Source organism: Cricetulus griseus, chromosome 3 (genome assembly GCF_003668045.3).
Source record: "Cricetulus griseus strain 17A/GY chromosome 3, alternate assembly CriGri-PICRH-1.0, whole genome shotgun sequence".
Classification (NCBI taxonomy): Eukaryota; Metazoa; Chordata; class Mammalia; order Rodentia; family Cricetidae; genus Cricetulus; species Cricetulus griseus.
The window spans coordinates 99,182,144-99,205,156 of record NC_048596.1 but is presented as its reverse complement, the minus strand read 5'-3'; the positions used below and the strand labels follow the sequence as shown (position 1 = coordinate 99,205,156).

General features: G+C 42.2%; 1 protein-coding gene across 1 annotated transcript in view; it reads right to left on the bottom strand.

Annotated features, from left to right (window-relative positions):
- Positions 1-1,586: 1,586 nt before the first annotated feature.
- Positions 1,587-23,013, bottom strand: part of Ppme1 (protein phosphatase methylesterase 1) — a 52,601-nt gene continuing 31,174 nt past the window's right edge. Inside the window, exons 4-14 of the mRNA XM_027407779.2 lie at positions 21,279-21,336; positions 20,919-20,970; positions 17,023-17,177; positions 15,082-15,172; positions 13,714-13,779; positions 9,967-10,090; positions 7,385-7,514; positions 6,385-6,429; positions 4,465-4,529; positions 3,857-3,924; positions 1,587-2,767 (exon numbers count right to left, since the gene is read on the bottom strand). Coding sequence (XP_027263580.1) covers positions 2,749-2,767; positions 3,857-3,924; positions 4,465-4,529; positions 6,385-6,429; positions 7,385-7,514; positions 9,967-10,090; positions 13,714-13,779; positions 15,082-15,172; positions 17,023-17,177; positions 20,919-20,970; positions 21,279-21,336 — 873 coding nt within the window. The 3' untranslated portion in view covers positions 1,587-2,748. The remainder of the gene's footprint in view (positions 2,768-3,856; positions 3,925-4,464; positions 4,530-6,384; positions 6,430-7,384; positions 7,515-9,966; positions 10,091-13,713; positions 13,780-15,081; positions 15,173-17,022; positions 17,178-20,918; positions 20,971-21,278; positions 21,337-23,013) is intronic.

The following is a 23,013-nucleotide window of genomic DNA, read 5'->3' as shown; positions in this document are numbered from 1 at the left end:
AAGAGGTAGGAAGACACTAGACCCTGACCTGAGTACCATCACCCATGCATGGTGAAGACTAGTCAGTGTGGCTACTTAGGGGGTCACCCACACTCCTGTCAGTAACTCCTCACCCATGCTCTGTAAGTTAGCCCAGTAAACTCATTAGCTCCCCTGGGAGTACTTCAGTAGAATTAAGTTTTGGTTTGTCACTGGGACCTTAGGGGGCAGGTAAATACTGCATAGTCCTACTCCCAGATAACTTCTGCCAGGGGTCCTTTCTATTACTCAGGAAGTGGTTTGCTGTAGAAACCATGTGGGTTTGAGCTCCGACGCTGACACTTCTGAGACATAGAAACATTTAAATGTCTCCATACCAGCAAAATGAACATAATAGCAATTGTCCTACAGGTTCTTCTGAGGATTTGATGTCAAGTAAATTTGATGATGCTCAAAATTGGTAATCACGGCTTTTGCCTGGTGAACAAAACCACGGGGATCATGCTGTCCCCCTGTAGGCAACAGGACATGTAGCCCAAAGGCAATCCCAAAAGATAGGTTGCAGAAATCAGATCATAGAAGGTGGGCCCTTCTCTGCCGGGGTGCCCTGCTTTATTTGGTCATAGTGAGCATTTAATCTGCAGCTTCTCCAGCATGGATGTACTTGAAAAATGCAGATCAGTTCTGACTCAACAAGAATGGAGTAAGGACAAAACCCACATCAAACCTCCAGGGGAGGCTGGCACTAGTGACTCAGGGACCAAGATTATGTTTTGTACCAGTCATGGAGCTTTGATCTACTGTTACATGCACGGTCCTCCATGACCTGTGGGGTATGTGTTTACTACAGTTTGCAGATAAGGAAATGAAGTCTTTGAAGTAGGTATGTGGAGAGATACCCTAGGGCAGGGGCAGTGGCAGGAAACCTACAAGGGAGTAGCTGGGGTGGACAAGAGGAGCATAAAAGAAGGAAGGCACAGGGTGTGGCAGCAAATGGCATGAGAATAAAGGGAAGAGACCAGAATTTTAACCATGGTCTGGACACCTAGCATCTGCTTGTTCCTACCTCACAATGAGCTGGAACCATGCACTCAGGAGCAGCTTTCAAAGGGGTCCACCATGAAGTGGCCCATTGGTCACCTGGGAGAGACCTTCAGAACAGATGGACACATATGTCTAGCACTCGGGAGATGACTGGTGTTGGCATAAGCGAAGCCATGGATAATGAAAGTCACAGAGACAGACTATCCTTTTCTCCACCAGCTGAGATGAGACTAGACTGCAGGTTCCCTGGACTGCAGTAGAGACAGGCTCTGTCCATCTTCCCGGATCAGATCTGGGGAAGATACTGATAGGCTGTGGGCAAAGACAGCCTATCAGTCTCTTGCCCCCCTGATAGTCCTCTTCCTAGCACCCCACTGTGTGTGTCCACCCCAGAGTTTCACTACGGTTCTTTATAGGAACACAGGAGATAATCTGCTTACAGGAGCTGGGCTACCAATGTTGGCAGACTATGGAGAAAGGGGCTTTTGGAGTCTGGTGGAACCTAAATCTAATAAACCATTCCTAGCCAGGTAAGTGAAAATAAGGACAACTCCTCAGATGAATAAAGGTTGGGAGATATTTATTTTCTTTAAACAAGATCATAAATAACAAAGAAACAAAGTCGGTCCCAGACTCTGGACCGTGCAGCAGGACAGGGGTAGGAAGTTGTTGGGTGAAAACTGGAGAGGGCTACACGTCACAGAAAGATGGGCTTCAGGGGGCTGCCCCTCCCTGCCTGTGGAAATGGCGTGCCTGGGCAGCAGGGGAGGCTGCAGTGCTGTGATGAGGCAGCTGGAGAAGGGCAAAGACTGGGGATGCTAGTCCATGATGTTTCTACAGAGGAACATGGAAACCACAAGTGGAGTGAGAAGCTGTGGGTCTAGAAGAGGCAAGCGTCACTTGGCACACCTTCAGGAACCAACTATGAAAATGGTTAAATTCATTCATTAAAAACAATTCCACAGGATTTAGCCTGTGGCTTTGTGCATGGGCTGTGTTTAACCTGGGCTGCTCTGTGGCAGATGAGGGCTCATGAGGCCCCTGGAGCAGCCTGGCCTCAGCCCAGGGCAGGTGCCCAGACATCTGGGAGTGGGACAGGGGGCTCACCCAGACGGGAAGCCATGTGCTTGGACTGGCTGGACCTGGCTTACAGGCAGGTTTCTTGGGATGCTTGCTATCTACTACCTCTCCCTGAACCTAAGGCTGGAACCCTGGTCACCCTGGCTCTTCAAGACTTAGAACAGTTAAGACTGGGATAAAGGTACCTGACTGGTGTTTTATTTGAAAGGGAAAAATAAGGGCCAGTGTGTGCATTGCCCATCCCATGAGGTAGGGCAGGATCATGCCAAGAACATCCTCAAGGAATGGAGATCCCTGAGCCTGGGGAGACTTATGGACCCAGGTACATTTGCAGGATGCCAGGAACAGGGGCCCAGGGAGGAGCTCTGGAGGCTTCACCCTAGGCAAGGAAGGGAGCACAGGAGGAGAGAGGAAGAACTGAGGACCCCAGACTGCGCAGGCCACTGTTGGACAAGGGCCCTGGAAAACAATGCTTTTGACGGGTATACAGAAGGGGTTTGTACATCTGGGGATGCCCCTCTACAGGGAACCGGTGTCACATGGCTGGGCGGGATGGTGAGGAGGAGACAGCGGCATCACAGTGGCCTCTGGTGCGATGTATTTACAACAGAGCTCAATGTAGAGGGAGGGGTGGACAGCAGGTCACTAACAGCCAGGAAACACACTGTCAAGGGCGGAAAGGGGAAATGTTAGGAATGTAACCATCACAAGCTTTAATACGGCTTACTTCTTTCTCCAGGGAACCCTCTCTACAGACCACAAAGGCTCCTGCAGGCCTGTCCCATCTCTTCATGTCCCACATGGGGCTGTACTCAGTGGATGGATCATTTGACCAAGACACCAAAGGTCAGAAGCCCCCAAATATTTTATTGAGAAACTAAATCTTTATATTGATTCCTAGGGACAGGCAGCATAAACCATCCCTTTCATTGTACCAGGTCCCTGTCATGTCTGATGTCCACCACTCTTGTCCCTTTTATCTCCCATGGCCTGGCAATCAGAGTTGTCTAAGGCAGAAGACATTTATTTTTCAAATGTCTCCCCAAAACCTCACCAAAATCTGAGAAGAAGCTAACAGGAGTAACGCCTCACGTGACACATGGGCTGAGAAGCAAGGGCCTCCTCCAGCGCAGAACACATGCCCGTGAGGTGGGCCAGAACCCACCTAATGTGGGTCAGCATGCTCTCCTTCAGCTCAACTCGTCTCCCTAATAACATGAGGAGCTTTTCAGGAGGAGGGCTTGCTCACTCTCCCTCCAGACAAGCCTCTGTTCCACTTTTGCCTCCCTTGGTATGTGATACCATCTGGAAGCATTTCTGGTTGGCAGAATTATGTTTGCAAGGTGTTCCTAGAAGAGGCCAGGGTGCTGCTATGGTGCTTAGGATATCTTGTGACCCCAACAAAGAACCACCTCCCCCAAATGTCAGCAGTGCAGGGATTGAAATCCCTGATCTAGACTTCTACACAGCCTGCATGGCCTGCCCAGCTCTGCTCAGCAGGAGGCAGAACACAGACATTCCTAGAGAAGGCTGATTCCCAGCCCAGTCTCCTCAAAGAACAGACACCTCATTGCATGAGGCCTGACTCAAACGCAGCTCAGCAAGACTGCACTGGACCCACATACAATCAAGAAAACACACACTTTGGTGATACAGACCAGACAGGGCTAAGGCAGTGCTATCCATAGCCCCCCAGATTCTTGAGTTTTGAGGCGGGACGGCCAGCTAGACTTATGTGCCTTTATGTACTTACCATTGGAATCCTCCGATGGGCTCTGCAAACCTGTGCCGGATCAGGAAAGTGGCAACAGCTTCAGCTACCTGGAAAAGAAGAGGCATTCTAGGCCCTGTGGAGGGATGTGCTGGGCCTAGTGCTGAAAGTCCCGAGGGCCTCTGCTAGAAGGTTTGGCTCACTGCTGTCTGAGTAGCTTAAGAACAAAAGGACCTGGACCAGGGATTCCTCACAAGAGATGGCTCCAGAGTGTGGAGGGGAACATTTTATTCAGACGAGTTACAAGCACCATTTTCTCATAGGAGGAGTCCCTATTAATCTGATTGTAACTGGAATTTAGGGTGCAGTGCCTGCTCCAATTACCCTTGTCTGATTTTAGGGGGTAACAAAGAAGGAGATCTTAGTCACTGTGCCTTGGGATGAAACAGAGGGTGCCAGTGGCTCCTCAGCCCAGACATACAAAGCCAAGACCACAGGTGCTCAGCAGGCAGGGGCTTGGGAAGCTGGCAGACCACAAAGGTCTGCAAGCAGCAGTTGCAGGTAAAGCCAGGACACAGGTTTATCCTACTTTCTGTGAAATCCCACATTCCCCCCAGCTGTCCTCTCAAGCCACTAGGTACCAGACTCACCTTGTCAGGGGCGTCTTCATGGACTGCGTGGCCACACTGCGGTAAGACCTGCATCTGGAACTTCCCTGGACAGGAGACAGGCAGGCAATCTCAGGGACAGAAAGAAAGCCTCCCCTCATCACCCCTGTGCCTCTCAGGTCACTGGGCAGCCCAGGAAGACCTTTCCTCAGGACACTCTGGACACAGCTACCAAGTCTGCTGAGTGTAACTGTACCCTTGTTCACGGTCCCTTCACTTTTCACTTTGTTTCCCCTTCTGTACCTACTTGGTGTAAATTTGCTTTGGGCAGACAGAAAACTCAGCTCCTGTGCTCACAGGAGTCAGCCCAGTGGGAGAATAAAACATAGCACTAATGTAGATGTTTTTCCTGAGCCAGCAGGTACACAGACAGGTTTCTGTACAGAAAGAATGGAAGAGAAGGCTTGAAATGGCAGTTAGCCATGGAAATGAAGCTTAGCATGGTGCTGATTTGAGTGGCTGGCAATGGGGCTGAGCCGGAAAACCAGGGCCATTAGGACCTCTGTAAGCAATGTTAAGAATGTTGATATGGATTATTGCAAAAGGCAGCAGATGAGTATTAAGCTGTGTGCCAGGTACTGTAAGAAGTGCTTTCTTACACTGCCTTACAGCACACTGCAAGCTCACAACTTCTGGTAATTTTCTGGAGGGGGTGGTACTTGGAATTGAAAGTAGGGCCCCAAGCATGCTACTCAAACACTACCCCTAAATTATGCACCAAATGCTAATATGACAAATATTAAAAGTGAACAGCAGCTGGGCATGTAGCTTTCCTGGGTGTGTTGGTCCAACAGTTTGTTATCCAGCATTGAGAAAAAGAAAAGAAAAGAGTGACTAGAGCTGGTCTGGTCTGGGCTATAGCAGGAGCGGCAGATGCTTGCCTGGCACCAAGACTCTAGTTTGATGTTAAGTACAGGGTCGGGGTGGGGAGCTGATTAACTCTCCTGAGACCCAGTTTTTCCACTTGCAAGGTAAGAAATCTGGAGAAATATTTGTGACTTTTGGCCAGCTGTTCATGTTTTCAGCATACTATTCTACCCACTGTTAAAGCTATTCTACAATCATGCAGAATAATGAAACTAGCTATGATTGTGGCAATATCTTGTCCAAGGCTATGTAATTAGTGAAGAAACTGAGGCCACACCATTTGTTAAGCTTATAAATGGTCCTCCACCTGCAGGAGGCTGCCTCTCTTTCGGGATCTCTTATATTATTAATGCATATGATTTGAACATAGAGACAAAAAAAAAAAAAAAAAATGGCTCCTGCTTCGTCCACTGCTGCACAGCCCTCACATTTGTTCACACAAGTATTGTGATGCCCAGGCCCACTATACTTGTAAACCCTGGAGGCTGGCATTGATGCTCTCATTTTATACATTAAGAGCATTCCAGCTGACACAGATTACTAGGAGAGCAGGGTCTAAATCTCACCCCCGAACTGAAGCCCCCTCTCCCTCCTCACCATGATGTCTTCTAAAGGACCACACTATCGGGTATTCACACAATTTCTCTTTTCTAGAAACTCTGAACATAAGAAAACACTAGAAAATTATGGCTGTTCGCTGTTCACTATGTTAGATGCCTATGTAATACTTAATAACTCTCAGGCGCATCACCTCATTTGAACTCTTCCATCCTGGAAACAGCTAGAGTAATAACTCATTTTTACGCGAGTGTGCGTGTGCGTGTGTGTGTGTGGGGGGCATCACTCTTCAGAAAGGGGAAGATACTTGCCCATAATCGACTGGTGGTTGGAAGAGGTGGCTGTCCAGTGGGGCGCAACTATAAGTTCAAACTCTCTCCACTGTACCTCACTATCTCAGAATATCAATCTTCATATAACTACCCACTTCCCTGCCCTCAGAAAAGGATCCATGGGCACAATTTCTGGATGACTTACCCTGCATCTGGCCTATGGTAAGATCTTTATCCAATCTATCAACACCTAGAACAAAACAGGAGAATCTGTGAGTAGCTCCTAGAAAAGGCCTTGGGAAATAGGTTTCACTGAGTAAATGCTGCCTCAGAGTTATAAACACGCTCAATCCAGACTGGCACATGTATATTCTCACCAGATGAAAATTTCAAGTTGAGATTTCTGGGTAATTATGGTTTTTCTTAGATTCATTATTTCATTTACGTATGTGAGTATTTGCCTGAATGTATACATGTGTACCACTTATGTACCTGGTGCCTGTAGAGGTCAGGAAAGGGTGTTGGATCCCCTAGAACTGGAGTTACAGATGGCTGTGAGCCACAATGTGGGTGGTGGGAACCAAATCTGGTTCTCTGTAAGAGTAACAAATATTCTTAACTCCAGCTCCAATCATGCTCATTTAAAGATGAAAACAAGATTTTACTGTCTCAATTCTCACAGTATTCAGAATGTTGTTACAACACTGTCTGTAGCTCTGGGTACAAAGGCTAGGTCAACACCATGCAGCACTGGAGGGTGTTTAAACCTCATTTCACATCTAGATGACAGTACTCACTCACACTTCTATGGACTAAACACAATTCATGGTGAAGCCCTAGCCCCCAGTGTATTTGACAATAGGGTCTACAAAAAGGCAATATGTGGTTATAAGGGTGGGGGTCTCTGACACAGTAAGATTAGTGTCCTTGCAAGATCCAGAAAGCTGTCTTGCTTTCTCCTAGCCATATAAAAGCACAGAGAGGTCTGCAAACCAGGAAGAGAACTCTAAGAACTTAACTCGACTCATGCTCTGATCTTATACTTTCAGCCCCCAGACTGTAAGAAATTAGATTTCAGTTCTTTAAGCCATCCAATTTATGGTATTTGATCATTCCAGCTAAACACACGTGTTTAGCACACACACACACACACACACACACACACACACACACACACACACACACACACACACACACTCACTTACCAGCCAAGAGCAGCAGTTTAGGAATAGGACAACTAAGAAAGAGATTGGATAATCCCCGAAACCAGCCATCCCAGTACTTTTCTGTTTTTGCCAGTTCAATTCTCCAGGTGTATGGATGGTCCTTCTTGGTCTGCAGGAATAAAAGCAAAGTGAGTCTTAGGGCAACCCCTGAGGAGCAGGGCAGAAAGCGTGTCTGTGGAAAGGAAGGAAGGAAGGAAGGAAGGAAGGAAGGAAGGAAGGAAGGAAGGAAGGAAGGAAGGAAGGAAGGAAGGAAGGGGACTTGCACTTCTCGAGGACCTTCCTACAGTGCTGCAGGCTGTCTTGACTTCTACTTTTGGATAATCTGATGGCTTCTTTTCTATTCCTATTTGTTTTCTTCTGGCTCACATGAGCCTCCTGCCTCAACCTCCCAACAGCAACAGGCAACATGTAAACATGAGCCTGGTGTGGCGGCATCTGCTTGTCATCCAAGTATTCTGGATCTGAAGCAGGAGAATTGCTAGTCTGAGACCAGCTTGGACTAAACATTATCTTACAAAAATCAAACCAACCAAACCCAAACCTCCCACAATGAGATACTATTTTATAGCCACCAGGATTCCCTCTAATAGGAATGAAAAGTGTTACAGCCTTCTGAAAACCATTTTCTCAGAATTCCCACAGTTCCCACTTCACCTAGCAATTCCCTGCTCATGTATACACCTCAGGAAAAAAAAAAATGTCCACATACAAGGCTGAAATGGATATTCACAGTAATATTATTTATAATGAACAGCTATAAAAATCTACATATTAATTGATGAATATATTAAAATGTGGCATATTCATACAATGGGATATTTTTCAGACATATAAAGAAAACACCGATGTATGATGTATGCAACAACACGGATGAACCTTAAAAAGTCTGTCATCCAGTAAAAGAAGCCAGGCACAAAAGATCATGCTATACAATTCCATCTATATGTAATGTTCAGATTAAGCAAATCTTCAGATTAGTGATTGTCTTGGCTAGGAGAAATGGGGAGTCACTGCTTATGGATGGTCATTGCTTAATAACTGCACTTGCCCCTTCAAGCACACTTCTGGAGTTTACAAAATCATACAATGGTGCTTATTTTAAAACACTGCCAAGAACAAAGAATAGGCATTAAAAATCAGGAGCATCTAAAAGACCTGCTTTAATTTTTTTTTTGTGTGACTATGAGTGAGTGGGTACCTGTACCAAGGGTACCTCTACAATAATAACTAGTGATGGTTAAGTGTGAAACAGCACATGAAAGACAAATGTAACTCACTGCCTTGATTCCAAAGCTACTGTTTGCTAATTTCCTTGGGCAGACCTCTTCATTGTGGGTGGACAGAGAGAGAGGTACTAGGGATGACCTAGGGCCTCAGCATGCTTGTGTCCCTTGAGTTACATGCCTGGCTCTTTTCACTTTCCTTGTTCTTGTAATTTTTAAGACCAGTTTCTCTGAATTGCTCAGCTCAAGCAGGCCTTGAATCTGTCATCCCTCTGCCTCATACTCCCAAGTCTAATTTATGAGTGAAGATTCTACTATGTTGTAATGAGAGGGAAATCCCTTACAATGTGTTGCAAGGCCCAAACAGATGAAAAATTATTTATATGCTTGTAAATTCTAACGTAGTATAAAGCACTATTCTGATCAGTGATCTCAAGGATGACAGGAAGATCCTCATTAAATAAAAAATACTTTAAAAGCCAGGCAGTGTTGGCACATGCCTTTAATCTCAACACTCAGGAGGCAGAGGCAGGTGGATCTCTGAGTTCAAGGCCAGCCTGGTCTGCACAGCAAGTTCCAGGACAGCCATGGCTGTTACACAGAGAAACCCTGTCTCAAAAAACAAAACAAAACAAAACAAAACATCCCTGGAGGCAAAGGAGTGTATGGTAACACCAATATTACCTGCCACTAAGAAAACGCTTACAATATGCCTTAGAAAGTCATTAACCTACTCTGCAAAGCTGCACTTCCAGCACTAGCCTCAAACAGATTGCCCCACCAGAACTCACCACTTATACAGCTATGAACTTAACATAATTTGTTTTCTTAGGAAATGATTTCTATATAATTAGAAGACAACAGGAGTCAGCACTAACAACCAGGAGTCCACAGCATCTTTAAATGTGCCTCAATCAGAGGACTTAAAACACACAACTCCAAGTGTTACACTGTGCCATATCACTGCAAGTCCATAATGCAGATGGACTGACAATGAGTCAGAAAGCTTGTTCTAGGAGATAAGTCTGGAAAGACGGTAAGAGCTGGACAGCCACAGGATACAGACTGGAACTGAGATTTTTTTTTTTTTTTTCTTTTAACCTGAAGAGAAACCAAGTCTAATATATACAGACTATATATACAGAAGGGAGGAGGCACTCTGACGGAAACATACAGGTAAGTTTTATGTTCTAACTGGAGCCCAGTGGTAGTGCCCTCCACCTGATCATCTCTTACCAGTGTCTCTGCCCCCTAGAGCCTGCAATTTGACAACAGTAACAGTGCTGTCTCTGCTTCCCCTCTGCCCTCCGTCTTTCCAAGGATGAGATCTTTACTCACTTCCATGTCATCTTCCTTTTTCCTCTTGTTTACTGACTCACTTCCTTCTTCATCTTCTTCCTCCTCCTCTATGATTCCTTCTACTATGGATTTGGAGCCTTCTGGACTTGTAATTCCTTCACACCTAGATTAAAAAAAGTATTTTCATGACTGTCTTATCAAATTATCTTAGACAATAAGGACCCATAAAAGGGGAATGGCCATCTTCTGGGACATAACGATGGAGGTTTTACTGGTATAATATAGCAATTCTATGAAGTAGTACTGAAGAGTTAACACAAATGTTGTAAGGGCATAAGGCTGAACGCAATTTCAGCTCCAGCAAACCTGAAAGCAAAGCAGCCTCCTGCTTATAACAGAGCAAGGCCCAAAGAGCACAGAAAAAAGTCCTGTGTGATAGCTGCCATATAGAAACTGGCAAGTACAATGCTCATGGCCTAGCAGAACCCTGCATATTTGAACATCCAATCCAAAAAATTATCATTTTCTTCTGTATGTCTGCACAAACAAGACATGACAGTAGAAGGGAGGTTTGGCAGGAAAGTAAGGGTGAAAATGACTACCATCTTTATATACATGCATGAAACTTTATATACATGTATGAATCTAAAAAATCAAACAGGCAAACAATGACAAAAATGGAACCTCTTTAGTATATAATTAGGTAGAAAAATCACTATTATATGGACAGCTGGTCCCATAAGTCTTTTTAAAGAAAACTCAATGGAAAAAGTATATAGGCAGGTGTTAATGTGGGTTCTAAGGCCTGGAGGCAGCTAAAGGCAGGGTTTGCTGTGCATGACAGACAGTTTATTTTGCCTTTGAGAAGGACAGGGCTTGACAAGGGAGAACAGAGAATAAGAAGGGGGGTGGGAGGTGGGAGAAATTGAGGGACAACTCTCATTCTATGCATTGTCCAGTTGTGGATTCCAGTTATGGATCTCTGTTATTTACCATCTACTGCAAGAAGGTGCTTCTCCTCGGAGAAGCAAGGCACTGAACTATTGGTATAGTAGTATGCCAGTAGGAGTTTTATTATTGCTATGTTCCTTCAGCAGATAATAGTAGTAGGACTGGACTCCATGGTTTTTGTGTACTTTTTTTGTTGTTGTTTTGATATTTTTGTCTTATTTTCTTTCTTATTTTGTGTGGTGATTTGAAAGAAAGTGGCCACCCCAAAGGGAGTGGCACTATTAGGAGGTGTGGCCTTATTGGAAGAAGGCTTTGAGGTCTCTTTTGCTCAAGCTTCCCTCAGTGTGACAGTCCGACGACTTCCTGTTGCCTACAAGATGTAGGACTCTCAGGTGCTTGAGCACCATGTCTGCCTGAAGGCCACCATGGTCCCATCATGATGACAATGGACCTCTGAAACTATAGGTGAGTCACCCCAATTAAATGTTTTCTTTGTCAGTGCTGCCAGGGTCACAGTGTCACTTCATAGCAATGAAAACCCTACCTGAGACAGTTTGTCTGTTTTGGTTTTAGTTTTGTTGTTTTCCCTTTTTGAAACAAAGAGAAATAACAAAGTTGAGTGGGTAGTGAGGAAGGGAATATCTGGGAGGAGTCAAGGAGGAGAAAGAATATGATCAAAATATACTGTCTAAAAATTATTTTTAAAATAAAAAATTTTAAATTGAAGGGAGAGTAGCAGATTTTTATGAACAGCAACTTTTCCTTTCCTAGAATTAAAACAGGGTAAAGTGTGTCCACAATGTTAAGTATATGCCAACAGTCCTATTAAACTTGAGATGACGTCAAGTTTCACATTAAGTACACAGAACAAATGCGATTTTAAAAATCATTATAAAAAAAAATCATGTACTTTGAAGTCCAAAGTCCGTGGATAAGAAAGCTCAAGGCAGGGGCACCATGACTGAAAAGGCAGAAAGGCTACAGGATCTTGCATGCAGCAGCCACACACTTACTCACATGCCAGGCAGACAGATAGCATAGCACAGAAGTCACTTGCTATAGATGCTAGACAACCTGTGTTCCATCCCAGGTAATGCATCCCAGGGACCGAGGAGAGACCCAACCTACATTGTTCTGTGACCTCCACATCTGCACTATAGGACGGGCATGTCCTTCCCACCATACACACAGTTTTGTGTTTGTTTGTTTTGGTGAAAAAGAGAAATATGACTTGAAATAAAATTTAAAACCACTGAACTTCTACACACATTCCATGCAACTTCCTCACAACATGCTTTGCCCACTGTTCACATGTATCAGATTTCAAAATATTAGGTGTTGAAAGTGGTAACACTTTCTCCTTGATATTACTACTGAAATTACCTTCTGTAGGCATGAAATCCACACCACAGGCTTTGAAGTCAAGCACACCCCAGTTTAAATCTCAGCTCTATCCACTACTAGCTGTGTGGTCTCCCAGAAGTCATTTACGTCTCTGACTTTCCATTTCCTCACCCATAAGACAATACCGATTATAGTGGAAGGATTTGCTTGACACATGGCAAACTAGTTTCCTCAAAATTCTGCTAGGCAATGCCGCAAGGAGGGAGGACAGAAAGCAGAAAATCCTGAGTCCAGACTCAGGAGGTACTTCAGCAGACTGCATGTGTGTGTTTTGATTTTTACTGCTAACTTAGGAATTAAACAGCAGGGCAACTAAATCTAACAATAATGCAGTACATAGTTCAAAAAGGCCAGAAAAGGAGATTTTGAATGATTTTACCATGAAATGAACATTCAAGGTGATGGATATGCTAATTACTCTGAGTTAATCAATGTAAAATATACATTATATTGAAAGTTATTATACAACACCTAAGTACATATGCATACACACCATTTACCTATAAATCAAAAAATTCAGAAAAATATGAGACAATGAAATATTACTGCTTAGATTAACTGATGCTATCAGATTCTGACTTTTAGGTGTCAATTATATGTTAATAATGTCAATTATTATGTTTAATCTTTTCTTCCAGAAGGAATCGGATTTGGGTGGAGTTTGAGCTCAGGGGAAGTAAGCAGGCATGCAGACTAAACATACTGGCCATGAGTACAGTTAAGCACTAAAAATGGGCCCTGACCACACTAGGGTTCCTTCAAGGATACTAAGATGTAGCTTTTCAGAAATATCTTACAAACAAGACTGTGCACATTAAATGCGCTGCAGAGTCCCCAGCAATAACAAGCACTCCATGACGCCATTATCCTTTTTATCTAACCCTATACTCCTGTTTGGCCTAGTGGATGATGTTTTCTCAAGTAACATTTATTTTATGGTTTACAAAGGACTCATGCATATCCACCAAGAAAGATCAATAGGCTGAGTAACTTTAGCCCAGCCTTTGAATCTAGCTTCTACTCTAGCTCTGCCAGACTTTACATACTTGGGTTTGGGTTTCATAATGGGTTGGGCTCAGTGACACCATAGCTGCTAACACAGGAACACTAGGATAGATACTTAGTTTAAATGTTTACTCACTGAAATGCTCACTCTTACAATAGGAAAGAGCTGTGCTAACGTAATCTAGTACTTAAAACACTACCAGGCTTTGGGGTTTCTAAAAACAAAACAAAATGAAACAAAACAACAATAACAATAACAAAAAACCTAGGAAAACCATCTTCATGGCTAGCCTAACAGAACTTAGCTGTAATTTTATCTAAAATAGTGAAGGCATTTACCAATATGGCAGAGTAAGTGTAGAAACAAAGGAGCCCTAATTCTCTCCTGCCTTTTATCCACTAACCAGGCAAAGAGATGAGACCTACTGTTTGACTTGGCCGACCATTGAGACTCGGGCAGACTCTAGGTTTCGAATCTGGCCACTCTTCACACTAGAAAAGAGAAAGGAAAGAGGTTATTCAGCACTCACCTCAGCACAACACCAGGAGGAGTCATTTAGATTCCGTGGGAGCTAACAGAAAGCTGCAGTCACCATGTGCCACTGAGCAGACAACTGCCACTTTTTCCTGGCCACTACAACTGTAAGTAGAGAAACTGCAGCATCTCAGAGGGTGCATAAACAGCACAGAAGGAAGAGGATGCACAGGTAACACTGATAACAATAGAACAAGGTTCAAGGAAGTGTTTTATTTCCAATTATGAAGCTGAAAAAGTCTGCCCACGTTCTACCATACTGAATAGGAGAAGTTAACCACAAAAAGAGGGCACAGCAGAGCACTGCAGACAGTTGGACTGTCAGACAGCCAGCTCCCTGTGAAGCTGAAGGCACTGGGGAATGAGTGCAAGGAACACAGTGGACAGCACAGGAGGACTGTGACAGAGCAGGGCTGATGGCATATGCCAGCTTCTAGGGCCTTATATGCTGCTCTAGTTGGAATGGGTGCCCAAAGCTCATCCCCTAGGAACTGGATTTCACTGCTACAGTAGAGATGGGGCCTTTAAGATGTCATCAGGTTAGGCTCTTCCTTCAGGATTGGTCTAAGATCTTTATCACAAAAGTTTGCTGGGCTGGAGGGATGGCTGAGAGGTTAAATAGTGCTTGCTGTACTCCAAGGGACGAGAACACCCATGTCAGGCAGCTCACAACCTTGTTTAACTCCAGCTCCAAGGGATCTGATCCCTCTTCTGGCCTCTGTGGGTATCCACATACAAATCTTTATTGGCACTTGTGTATCTGTGTGACACACAGATACACATAAATGAAAAACTTAATCTGAAAACATAACCTGTACCTGTCCTGTCATTATAGAGAACAGAACCTGTACCTGTACTGTTTATTCTAGAGAACAGAAACTGCACCTACTGTTTCTTCACCATTTTCTGTAAGACACAGAAAGTGAATCTAGAACCATGGAGCTTCAGAAGTGGAAGAGGCTTTGAAGACCACATAGTCCAAGTTTTCACCTTCAGGGCAAAACCTGCTAGATGGCAGGTGGCCTATGATTACTAATACCCTAGGAGATGCTGTATTAGAAAGGTACACTTTGCAGACGACGGAGGCAATTATAAACAGAGTATTTAAAAATACTCTGCTTTAAAACTATTTTCTTACATATTATCACAGAAAGTCACCTTCTGTTTATCTTAATACTTGAGCTGAGTCAAAGACACAGAGAGAGAGGTTACAACATAACATCTGAAATTGAGAAAGACAGCTTAGATTTATGGGTTACCTCCATTCAATGGCATTCTCCAGAGACTTGAAGGTTTTAGGACGACCACGCAAGAAATTCTGCATGCTATTAAGTGCATCCATGGCTGTACCTGATGTTAAACAAAAATTGTGACCACATAATAAACTGTTTTTGCTTTGCAATCTACTAAGTATTTTTTTTTCCAGGTTAATACACAAAATACTGGGTTTCATTATATACATGTCATTTTACCTTGTTCTCTATTGCTCCCCTCCCTGGCTACCCCTTTCATGCCCCACTCCAGCTGGTTCTTTTTCTTCCCCTAGTTAAGTTCACTCTTTTGCTTTTCTATCATATGTAATCCAAGGTACACTGACTCACCCCTTAGGATACCTCCCTCCCCTCTCATGATGATCTCCTTTATAGCTCTCCCTCCCTCTCTCACACATACACAATATTCTACATTTAGTTTCCACATGTGATAGGAAACATGCTATTTCTCCAAATCTGGCTTATTTTGCTTAATACAATGATTTCCAGTTGCATCTATTTTCCTGCAAATGTCATTACTTCATTTTTCTTATGGGTGCATAAAAATTCATTATGGCTACATACCACATTTTCTTTATCTATTCATCTATTATGGACATCTATGCTAGTTCCATTTCCTGGCTAGTGAGAACACGGAAGTATAAACATAGATGTGTAAGTATCTCTGGGATGCTGACTTAGAGTCCTCCAGGTATATATCCAAAAAAGGTAGAGCTGGGTCACATGGTAGTTGCATTTCCAATTTTTTGAGGAACTCCCATATTGAATTACAGTGTGGCTACACAAATTTACATTCCAGTCAGTAATGAATAAGGGTCCCTCTTTCCCCATATCCTTAACAGCACATGATATCAATTGTTTTATTGATGACAAGTGTCTACTCACCCAGACTGGGGTGAATAGAGTCTCAAAACAGTTTTAATTTACACACACACACAAAATATTAATCCCCAGTATGATCTAGCTTTCGGAGATCCTTTCCCATTCTGATGGCCATCTCTTTTTCACTTTGGTGATTGTTTCTTTTCTAAACAGAAGCTTCTTAGCTTCATGGAAATCCAGAAGTTAATTTTTCAGATTATTCCTTGTGCTATTGGAGTCCTACAAACTGTTGCCTACGCCTGTATCATCAAGAGAACAATACTCATGTTTATCTTCATATTCATAATGATGGAATGGCATTGCTTACACAGGAAGAATTCTTCCTCCTCAAGGTTTATGTATTGAAGGTGTATTGACAGTTGGTTGGATAATGAAGACACTATTGACATTAACTTTATCAATATATTAATCCATTGTTGAATGCACACTGTTTGGAGGCAGGGCCGACTTAGAGGAAGCAGGTAACTGGGATAAGCTCTGGGGGAGCACAGTTTCTTCCTAGTCTCCCTCTGTGTGATGTTCTGACACACACATTCTTAAAGCAATGGACCAAAACTTCTGATATCTGACCAAAACGAATCTTTTCTCCTTTAGATTGCTTAACTGAGATATTTTGTCACAGTGGTAAAAACTAACACACTGAGTCAGCTTATGTATTTGTTCCTGGTAATGTCAGAATTCAGTGATGTTTGGGTAAAAATAAAGATCTAGCTTCACGACAGTTTCCACTATGGCTCTCAGCAATTCTTGATTCACTCCTTGTGTGGCACACCACAGTGAGTATGGCTAACTTGTTCAAGGAGCAGTGAGATTCTCGGGGTAAGTCAGAAAATTTTATTAAAAGGCATTCATATGATTAGAAATATTATACAGCCATAAAAAGGTGTTAATGGAGAGTTTCTGGTAATACAGAAAATGGTTGTATAATTTTATAAAGGCACAAAGACATAGAGGCATACTTCAAGATGAGTGAAACTGAGAACAAATATGGCCAAGGTAATAATGTACCAGGAATATCTCTTATAAATTACTGAACCCAAAACTTACCTTCCACAACATCAATCATACAGAGGCCTAAGAGGCTTGGTACCAGGTTAGCTGATGCTGTGTGAACTGCAATGGCACCACCCATGCTGTGCCCGATCAGCATGACTGGAGGAGGGAGGTCCCCGTACATAGCTTCAACCACATTGCCAACATCCCTGCAAAGAGAGAAACCTTAGAGTGCTGGAGGTAGACACCAAAAATACCTTTCTTTCTTAGTTCCTTCTTTTGGGCTGTAACTAATAGTTGTGGGAAACAGTAAAGATCTACAGACCCACCCTACAAACACATCTATATGAGCCTGCTTACATGGTTCCTGGTATCTATGCAGAGAGCCACACACCCAGTTCTCCAGATAAATGCCTGGCTAAGGACTAAGAACTCTCAATTTCTGATCTTTATATCATCATTTTATCATCCTATACATGTAGTACATTCATATAAACATATAACTGTATGTTTAACCTCAGCTTGGCATTCTGGAGAAATAATTTACTGTAAGCCTCTGTTTTCCCAAGTATGATGCAATGAAGTTTGGGGTAATAAGATGACTGTGAGCCTCAGTTTATTTATATTACGTGTGTGTGTGTGTGTGTGTGTGTGTGTGTGTGTGTGTGTGTGTGTGTGTGTACATATGGAAATCAGAGGATAATTTGCAAGAGTTACTTTGAGCAATGAGTAAGAAGTGAATGTGAAATTCTTATCCACAAGTTAAAGGACTATTCAAAAGAAAAGACTCGCCGGGCATTGGTAGCGCATGCCTTTAGTCCTAGCACTCAGTAGGCAGAGGCAGGCAGATCTCTGTGAGTTTGAGGCCAGCCTGGTCTACAGAACGAGTTCCAGGACAACCTCCAAAGCAACACAGAAAAACCCTGTCTTGAAAAACAAAACAAAACAAAAACAACAACAACAACAACAAAAAACCCTAAGCTTCCTTCAAGCAGCATTGCTTCTAAAGACAAGACACCCTGTGAAAGGTAAAGTAATATAAGTGAAAGGAAAAACTACAATTTATTCAGTGTTTCTATGATTACTGAATGTCTCTCTCAAACTCATATATTTGCAAGTTAGCACTTTATCTGTTGGAAAAACAAATAAACATTGATAAAAATTAAGCATTACTGAGGCTGGAGAGATGGCTCAGCAGTTAAGAGGACCTGCTGTTCTTCCAGAGAACCCAGGTTCAGTTCCTAACACCCACAAGCCAGCTCACAACAATTTTGCTGGGAGTTGGTGACATCTGCCTTTAATCCCAGCACTTGGCAGACACAGGTGGATCACTGAGTTTGAGGCCAGCCAGGTCTACAAAGTAAGTTCCAGGACAGCAAGAGCTGTTACAAAGAGAAACCCTGTCTTCAAAAACCAAACCAAACCAAACCAAACAAACAAACAAAAAAGCCAGAACGATAAAGATAATCAGTGTTCATTCTTACTGGCTTTTGTTCTAGTCCTACAGTAAAGGTAGGACTTACAAAAGTGACTGGGTCATAAGGGGCTTGCCTCCTGAGTGAATTAACCCTTTACAGATTAATAAGTGGATCACAGATTATAAAGAGCACTCTCCCTGACTCACAGCTGTCTCACTACGTGAAATCCTCCATCATGCTATAATTCAAGACTAGCATCAGGCTCTAGACTTCTCGGACTCTAGAACACTGAGCCTAAATAAACCAACATTCTTTATGAATCACCAAATCTGTGGTCTCAGTGATGCAGAAATGGAAGGCAAGTTCCCATCATGTACTATGAGCTTTCTGTGTCATCTAGTGTAATTCTTCAGCAACCTTGTCTAAAAGGGTCCTTACTACTATTCCACAAGGAAGAAACTCAGACATATTTACCTGTAAAAATAACCAAGTCAATTAAGCTAATTGGGTCCACCAAAATATCACTGCATTTCCACCAAAGGGAGAAAAAAAAAAAAAAACCAAAAAACCTTCTGATTTCTGCTACCACGCTTAGTATATTTAAAGCCCTTTCTTTTGGAATCTAGCACTGTGGATCCAGAGTGATTCCATGAAGTCAACCCCATGATGCTTTGGCTCAGAGACTGCTAGTAAACTTCAAAAACAAAGATGACTTAGATAAGGAACAGTCTCTGGAAAAAGTAATGTAGGAGATTTATACGGTTTCAGAAAAGTAAAACCAAGTAGTATTCCTATATATCAACAGAACAGAAAAAAAAGTATGCTCATTCCTATATAAAGATATATGTATATGCACAGACAGACATGTACTAGAGGTTCAATTAATTATTCTCAAGCTATGTATGCTATGATTATATTATTTGGACGTATCTTTTATTAAGATTTAGAACAAATATCAATGTATAAACTCCACAATAATTTGCAATTCTAACAAAATTTTAGTGGGGAAGGATAAAATTAATAAAATAAAATGTTTTGGAAGACATCAAATTCCACACCTTAAAATATGCATTAATTGAGTTAAGACACTCTCTATGAAAGTTGTTAACGTATTAAGGTAGACAAGGTCTAAAATGCATGACAACTGGGGCTATATAGATGGCTCAGTGGTTAAGAACATTGGCTGCAATGAGGCAGTGGTGGTGCATGCCTTTAATCATAGCACTGGGGAGGCAGAGCAGAGGCAGGTGGATCTCTGAGTTCAAGGTCAGCCTAGTCTACAGAGAGGGTTCCAGGACAGCCTGAGCTACACAGAGAAACCCTGTTGTGAGAAAACAAAACAGAACAGAACAGCACTGGCTGCTCTTCTAGAGGTCCTAAGTTCAATTCCCAGCAACCTCATGTGGTTGTAATCATTTATAATGGGATCTGATGCTCTGTTCTGGTGTAAAGGAATACATGTAGACAGAATGTTCATACACATAAAACCACATAAACAGAATGCATCAACAACATCATATCTAAGCTTAGGAAAAGAGTGTTTACCCAAGCTGATAACAATTGATCAATCACTTGGAATTTATTCTTATAAAAGGCAACGGTTCTTAAATGCCGTTTATAGGACTGCCTACATCAGATTCCTTTATAGGCTATTTTAAGACTATAAGCACCAGGGTTTCTCTTCCAGAAGATGCATATTCAACTTCTAGCACCTAGATGGTAGCTCACAACTGTCTGAAATCCCAGTTCTAGGACATCTGGCATCTTCCTCTGACTTTTGCAGGTACTAAGTAAATGTGGTAAAACAGCCATATTCATAAATAATAAAAATATTTTAAGTATATTGTATGTCTAGATTTAACTTTTAAAAATACCGATTCAGCAGGTCTCAGGTAGGTCCAGAGTACCTGTATTGTTTGCTAGTTCTCATGTTACCCTGGTGAGCAAACACACAGACTCTGGCATATACAATACTAAGTAGGTATTCTTCCATACTTTGACCTCACCATCCTGTGATACTAGACAATAAATGTATATAGGCAACCTTAATGTGCCTTCAAGACTTCCTGTACTCAAATACTTTTCTAAATATGAGTCCATAAAAGACACTCAGGGTCGGGCGTTGGTGGCACACACCTTCCTCGCACTCAGGAGGAAGAGGCAGGCAGATCTCTGAGTTCAAGACCAGCCTGGTCTACAGAGTGAGTTCCAGGACAGGCTCCAAAACAATATGGGGAAAAAAAAAAAAAAAAAAAAAAAGACACTCACATTCCATTCAGCTCTATCAACAGAAGGAAATGTTTCAAAAGCCTACACAAACTAAATAAGTGTTTTATGTGATGACTGGGTATGCTGAGAACGATGGAGGTGGCCTTTGAGAATAAATAGAAAGGATAAACTAAGAAGAGAGAACAGAAGTGAAATCTATGTGTTAATGACTATGGAACAATTTCACCAGCATCGTGATAAAACTGTACCACAGTTTACAACGGTGACAAGGTTCAGGCAATCTATCAGTGTTTGCTTCCTTACTTTGCCATCGTTTCTGCTGACAGGTCTTCAGAATTCTTGACTTTTGTTTCTCCTAAAAAGAAAATATTTTTAAGATAAAATTTTCAGTGATAAGAATCACAAAACTAGGAGTAATGAAATAGGGACTTTGGATATTCAAGGACAGATTGAGCAAGGATGTTCTATATTGCAGACAAATCGTAATGGTTAGCTATTCTGAAGAGGGTAATAATAGCAGTCTACCTACAAGCTAGGATTCCTCCCAAAAGACCCAAATGGGTACACTAGGTTCATTTGTGACAACTAACATTGCCAACATTTGGGCCTATTAAGCATCTGGGTGACCGCATTGGGTCAGTGGCCACGAGAAGCTGTACTCACCATGACTTCGAAGATCCAGAGCTACAATCCTACACTGTACTCTGCTGATGATTGCTGCCTAGAAGGGAAAGAACAAAGAGGGAAGGTACAGGTTTTGCACAGTTACAGGTAACTTTGTTAAATGAACTGCGATCATAATTCAAGGTGCCCAAGAGAAATAAAAGAAAACTTGTCTTATTCCAAAGGTTTTCTTTTAAGTATAATAAAAGAATGATTCCCTGTTTTTCTGTATACATTGTAGTCTGTCTCCAACTTAAAAGTAAATTTTACCCATACCGCTCCTTAAATCATCACTCTTTCTGGCCTTTCCTCACAGTGTAAGCACTTCCAGATACTGACCTAGGTTTTCATCTACACCCAGGACAGCTTTTCTTTATTTTAGAGCCTGAATCCCCTAGATAAGGATTGTGAATCAGTTGAAAATACTATTTTGGCTCAGAAAAAAAAAAAAAAAAAGGAAGTAATTTGTCTGTGGTAATATAACAAGTTACTAGTAAAACCAGAACTAGCATCATGGTAAGTTACCAATATCATATAAACATGTATCAGAAATCAAACCAGAAAACACTTAAAAAAAAAAACAAAAAAAAAACCCCAAGCTTTCTACTTCTATTACTCCTAGTGAGCATCTCTTTAGAGCCAACAGAGGTCTGAAGTCCTACCATATTGTGCTGTTTGTCCCTGGGAGGTGTTTGTTATTTATGGGAGTTACCAAATGCACTGTGGTAGTAGTAAAACCTTCTAGGCCAAAACCAAATCTCATATAAAGTTATGAGACAAAATTTTGTCAAATCTGCTTAACTGTTCCACATTTACAAAAGTTATTACCAGCAAGCAAAAGATAGATCTGAGGTCAGTAACTGTCAATTTCAGCCTTTGGCCTGAAGGCAATGATTTATAGTCATTCTGTGCCCATCAGACAAGAATATTAAAAGCAGGTGCTTGTTTACGTATTTAAATTAATCTTTCTAAATGACATCTAAAAACTGCCAAAAAAGAGTAATGGGGTGCAGCAGTGAACAACACAGACAATGCCCCTACACTCATGCTATTTACACTTGTGTATGGTTAAAAATAGATGAGCAAAACAAATGAGTGAAAGTAAGTTCACGGAATACCATGTGCTCTATAGCATGTCTGCTAGTGACTTCTGGCCCTGCTTCAAACAGCACAGTTTTGTTATTTATGAAGTGAAAAACAGCAAGAACTGGACTCACCCACCTGTTTTCCTCAGTTGGGTTTGTTCTATTAATACTAATGTCAATAGCAGATAATGTTTATCAAATCTTCCAAGGTCACCATTCACCTCTAAGAGCTTCAAAATGCATTATTATCTAACTTACTCCTCAGAACTCTTCAGACACAATTCTCATCATTTTACAGGTAACAAGACAAGGAGTTAAGTATCTCACCAGGACCAAAGAGACAATAAACAGCAGAGCCACAGTAGTCCTTGACCTTGCCTGCCCTAACACAGTACCTAGGGAGCTTTGAAGATCTAAAAGTACAGTATAAACCTACTAGAAAGTCTGATTTAAGTGAACTAGAGGAGGGGACAAGCTTATCTCAATTATTAAGTTTTGGAACTCTGTGGGTAGTCTAAGGTATTGAGAATTAGAGACAAGATTGGAAGAAAGATCTGGGCAGAGCAGGCATGGTAGCACATTCCAGGAATTCTAGCAGTGGGGATGCTGAAGCAGGAGGATCTAGAGTTCAAGGCCAGCCTGAGCTAAAC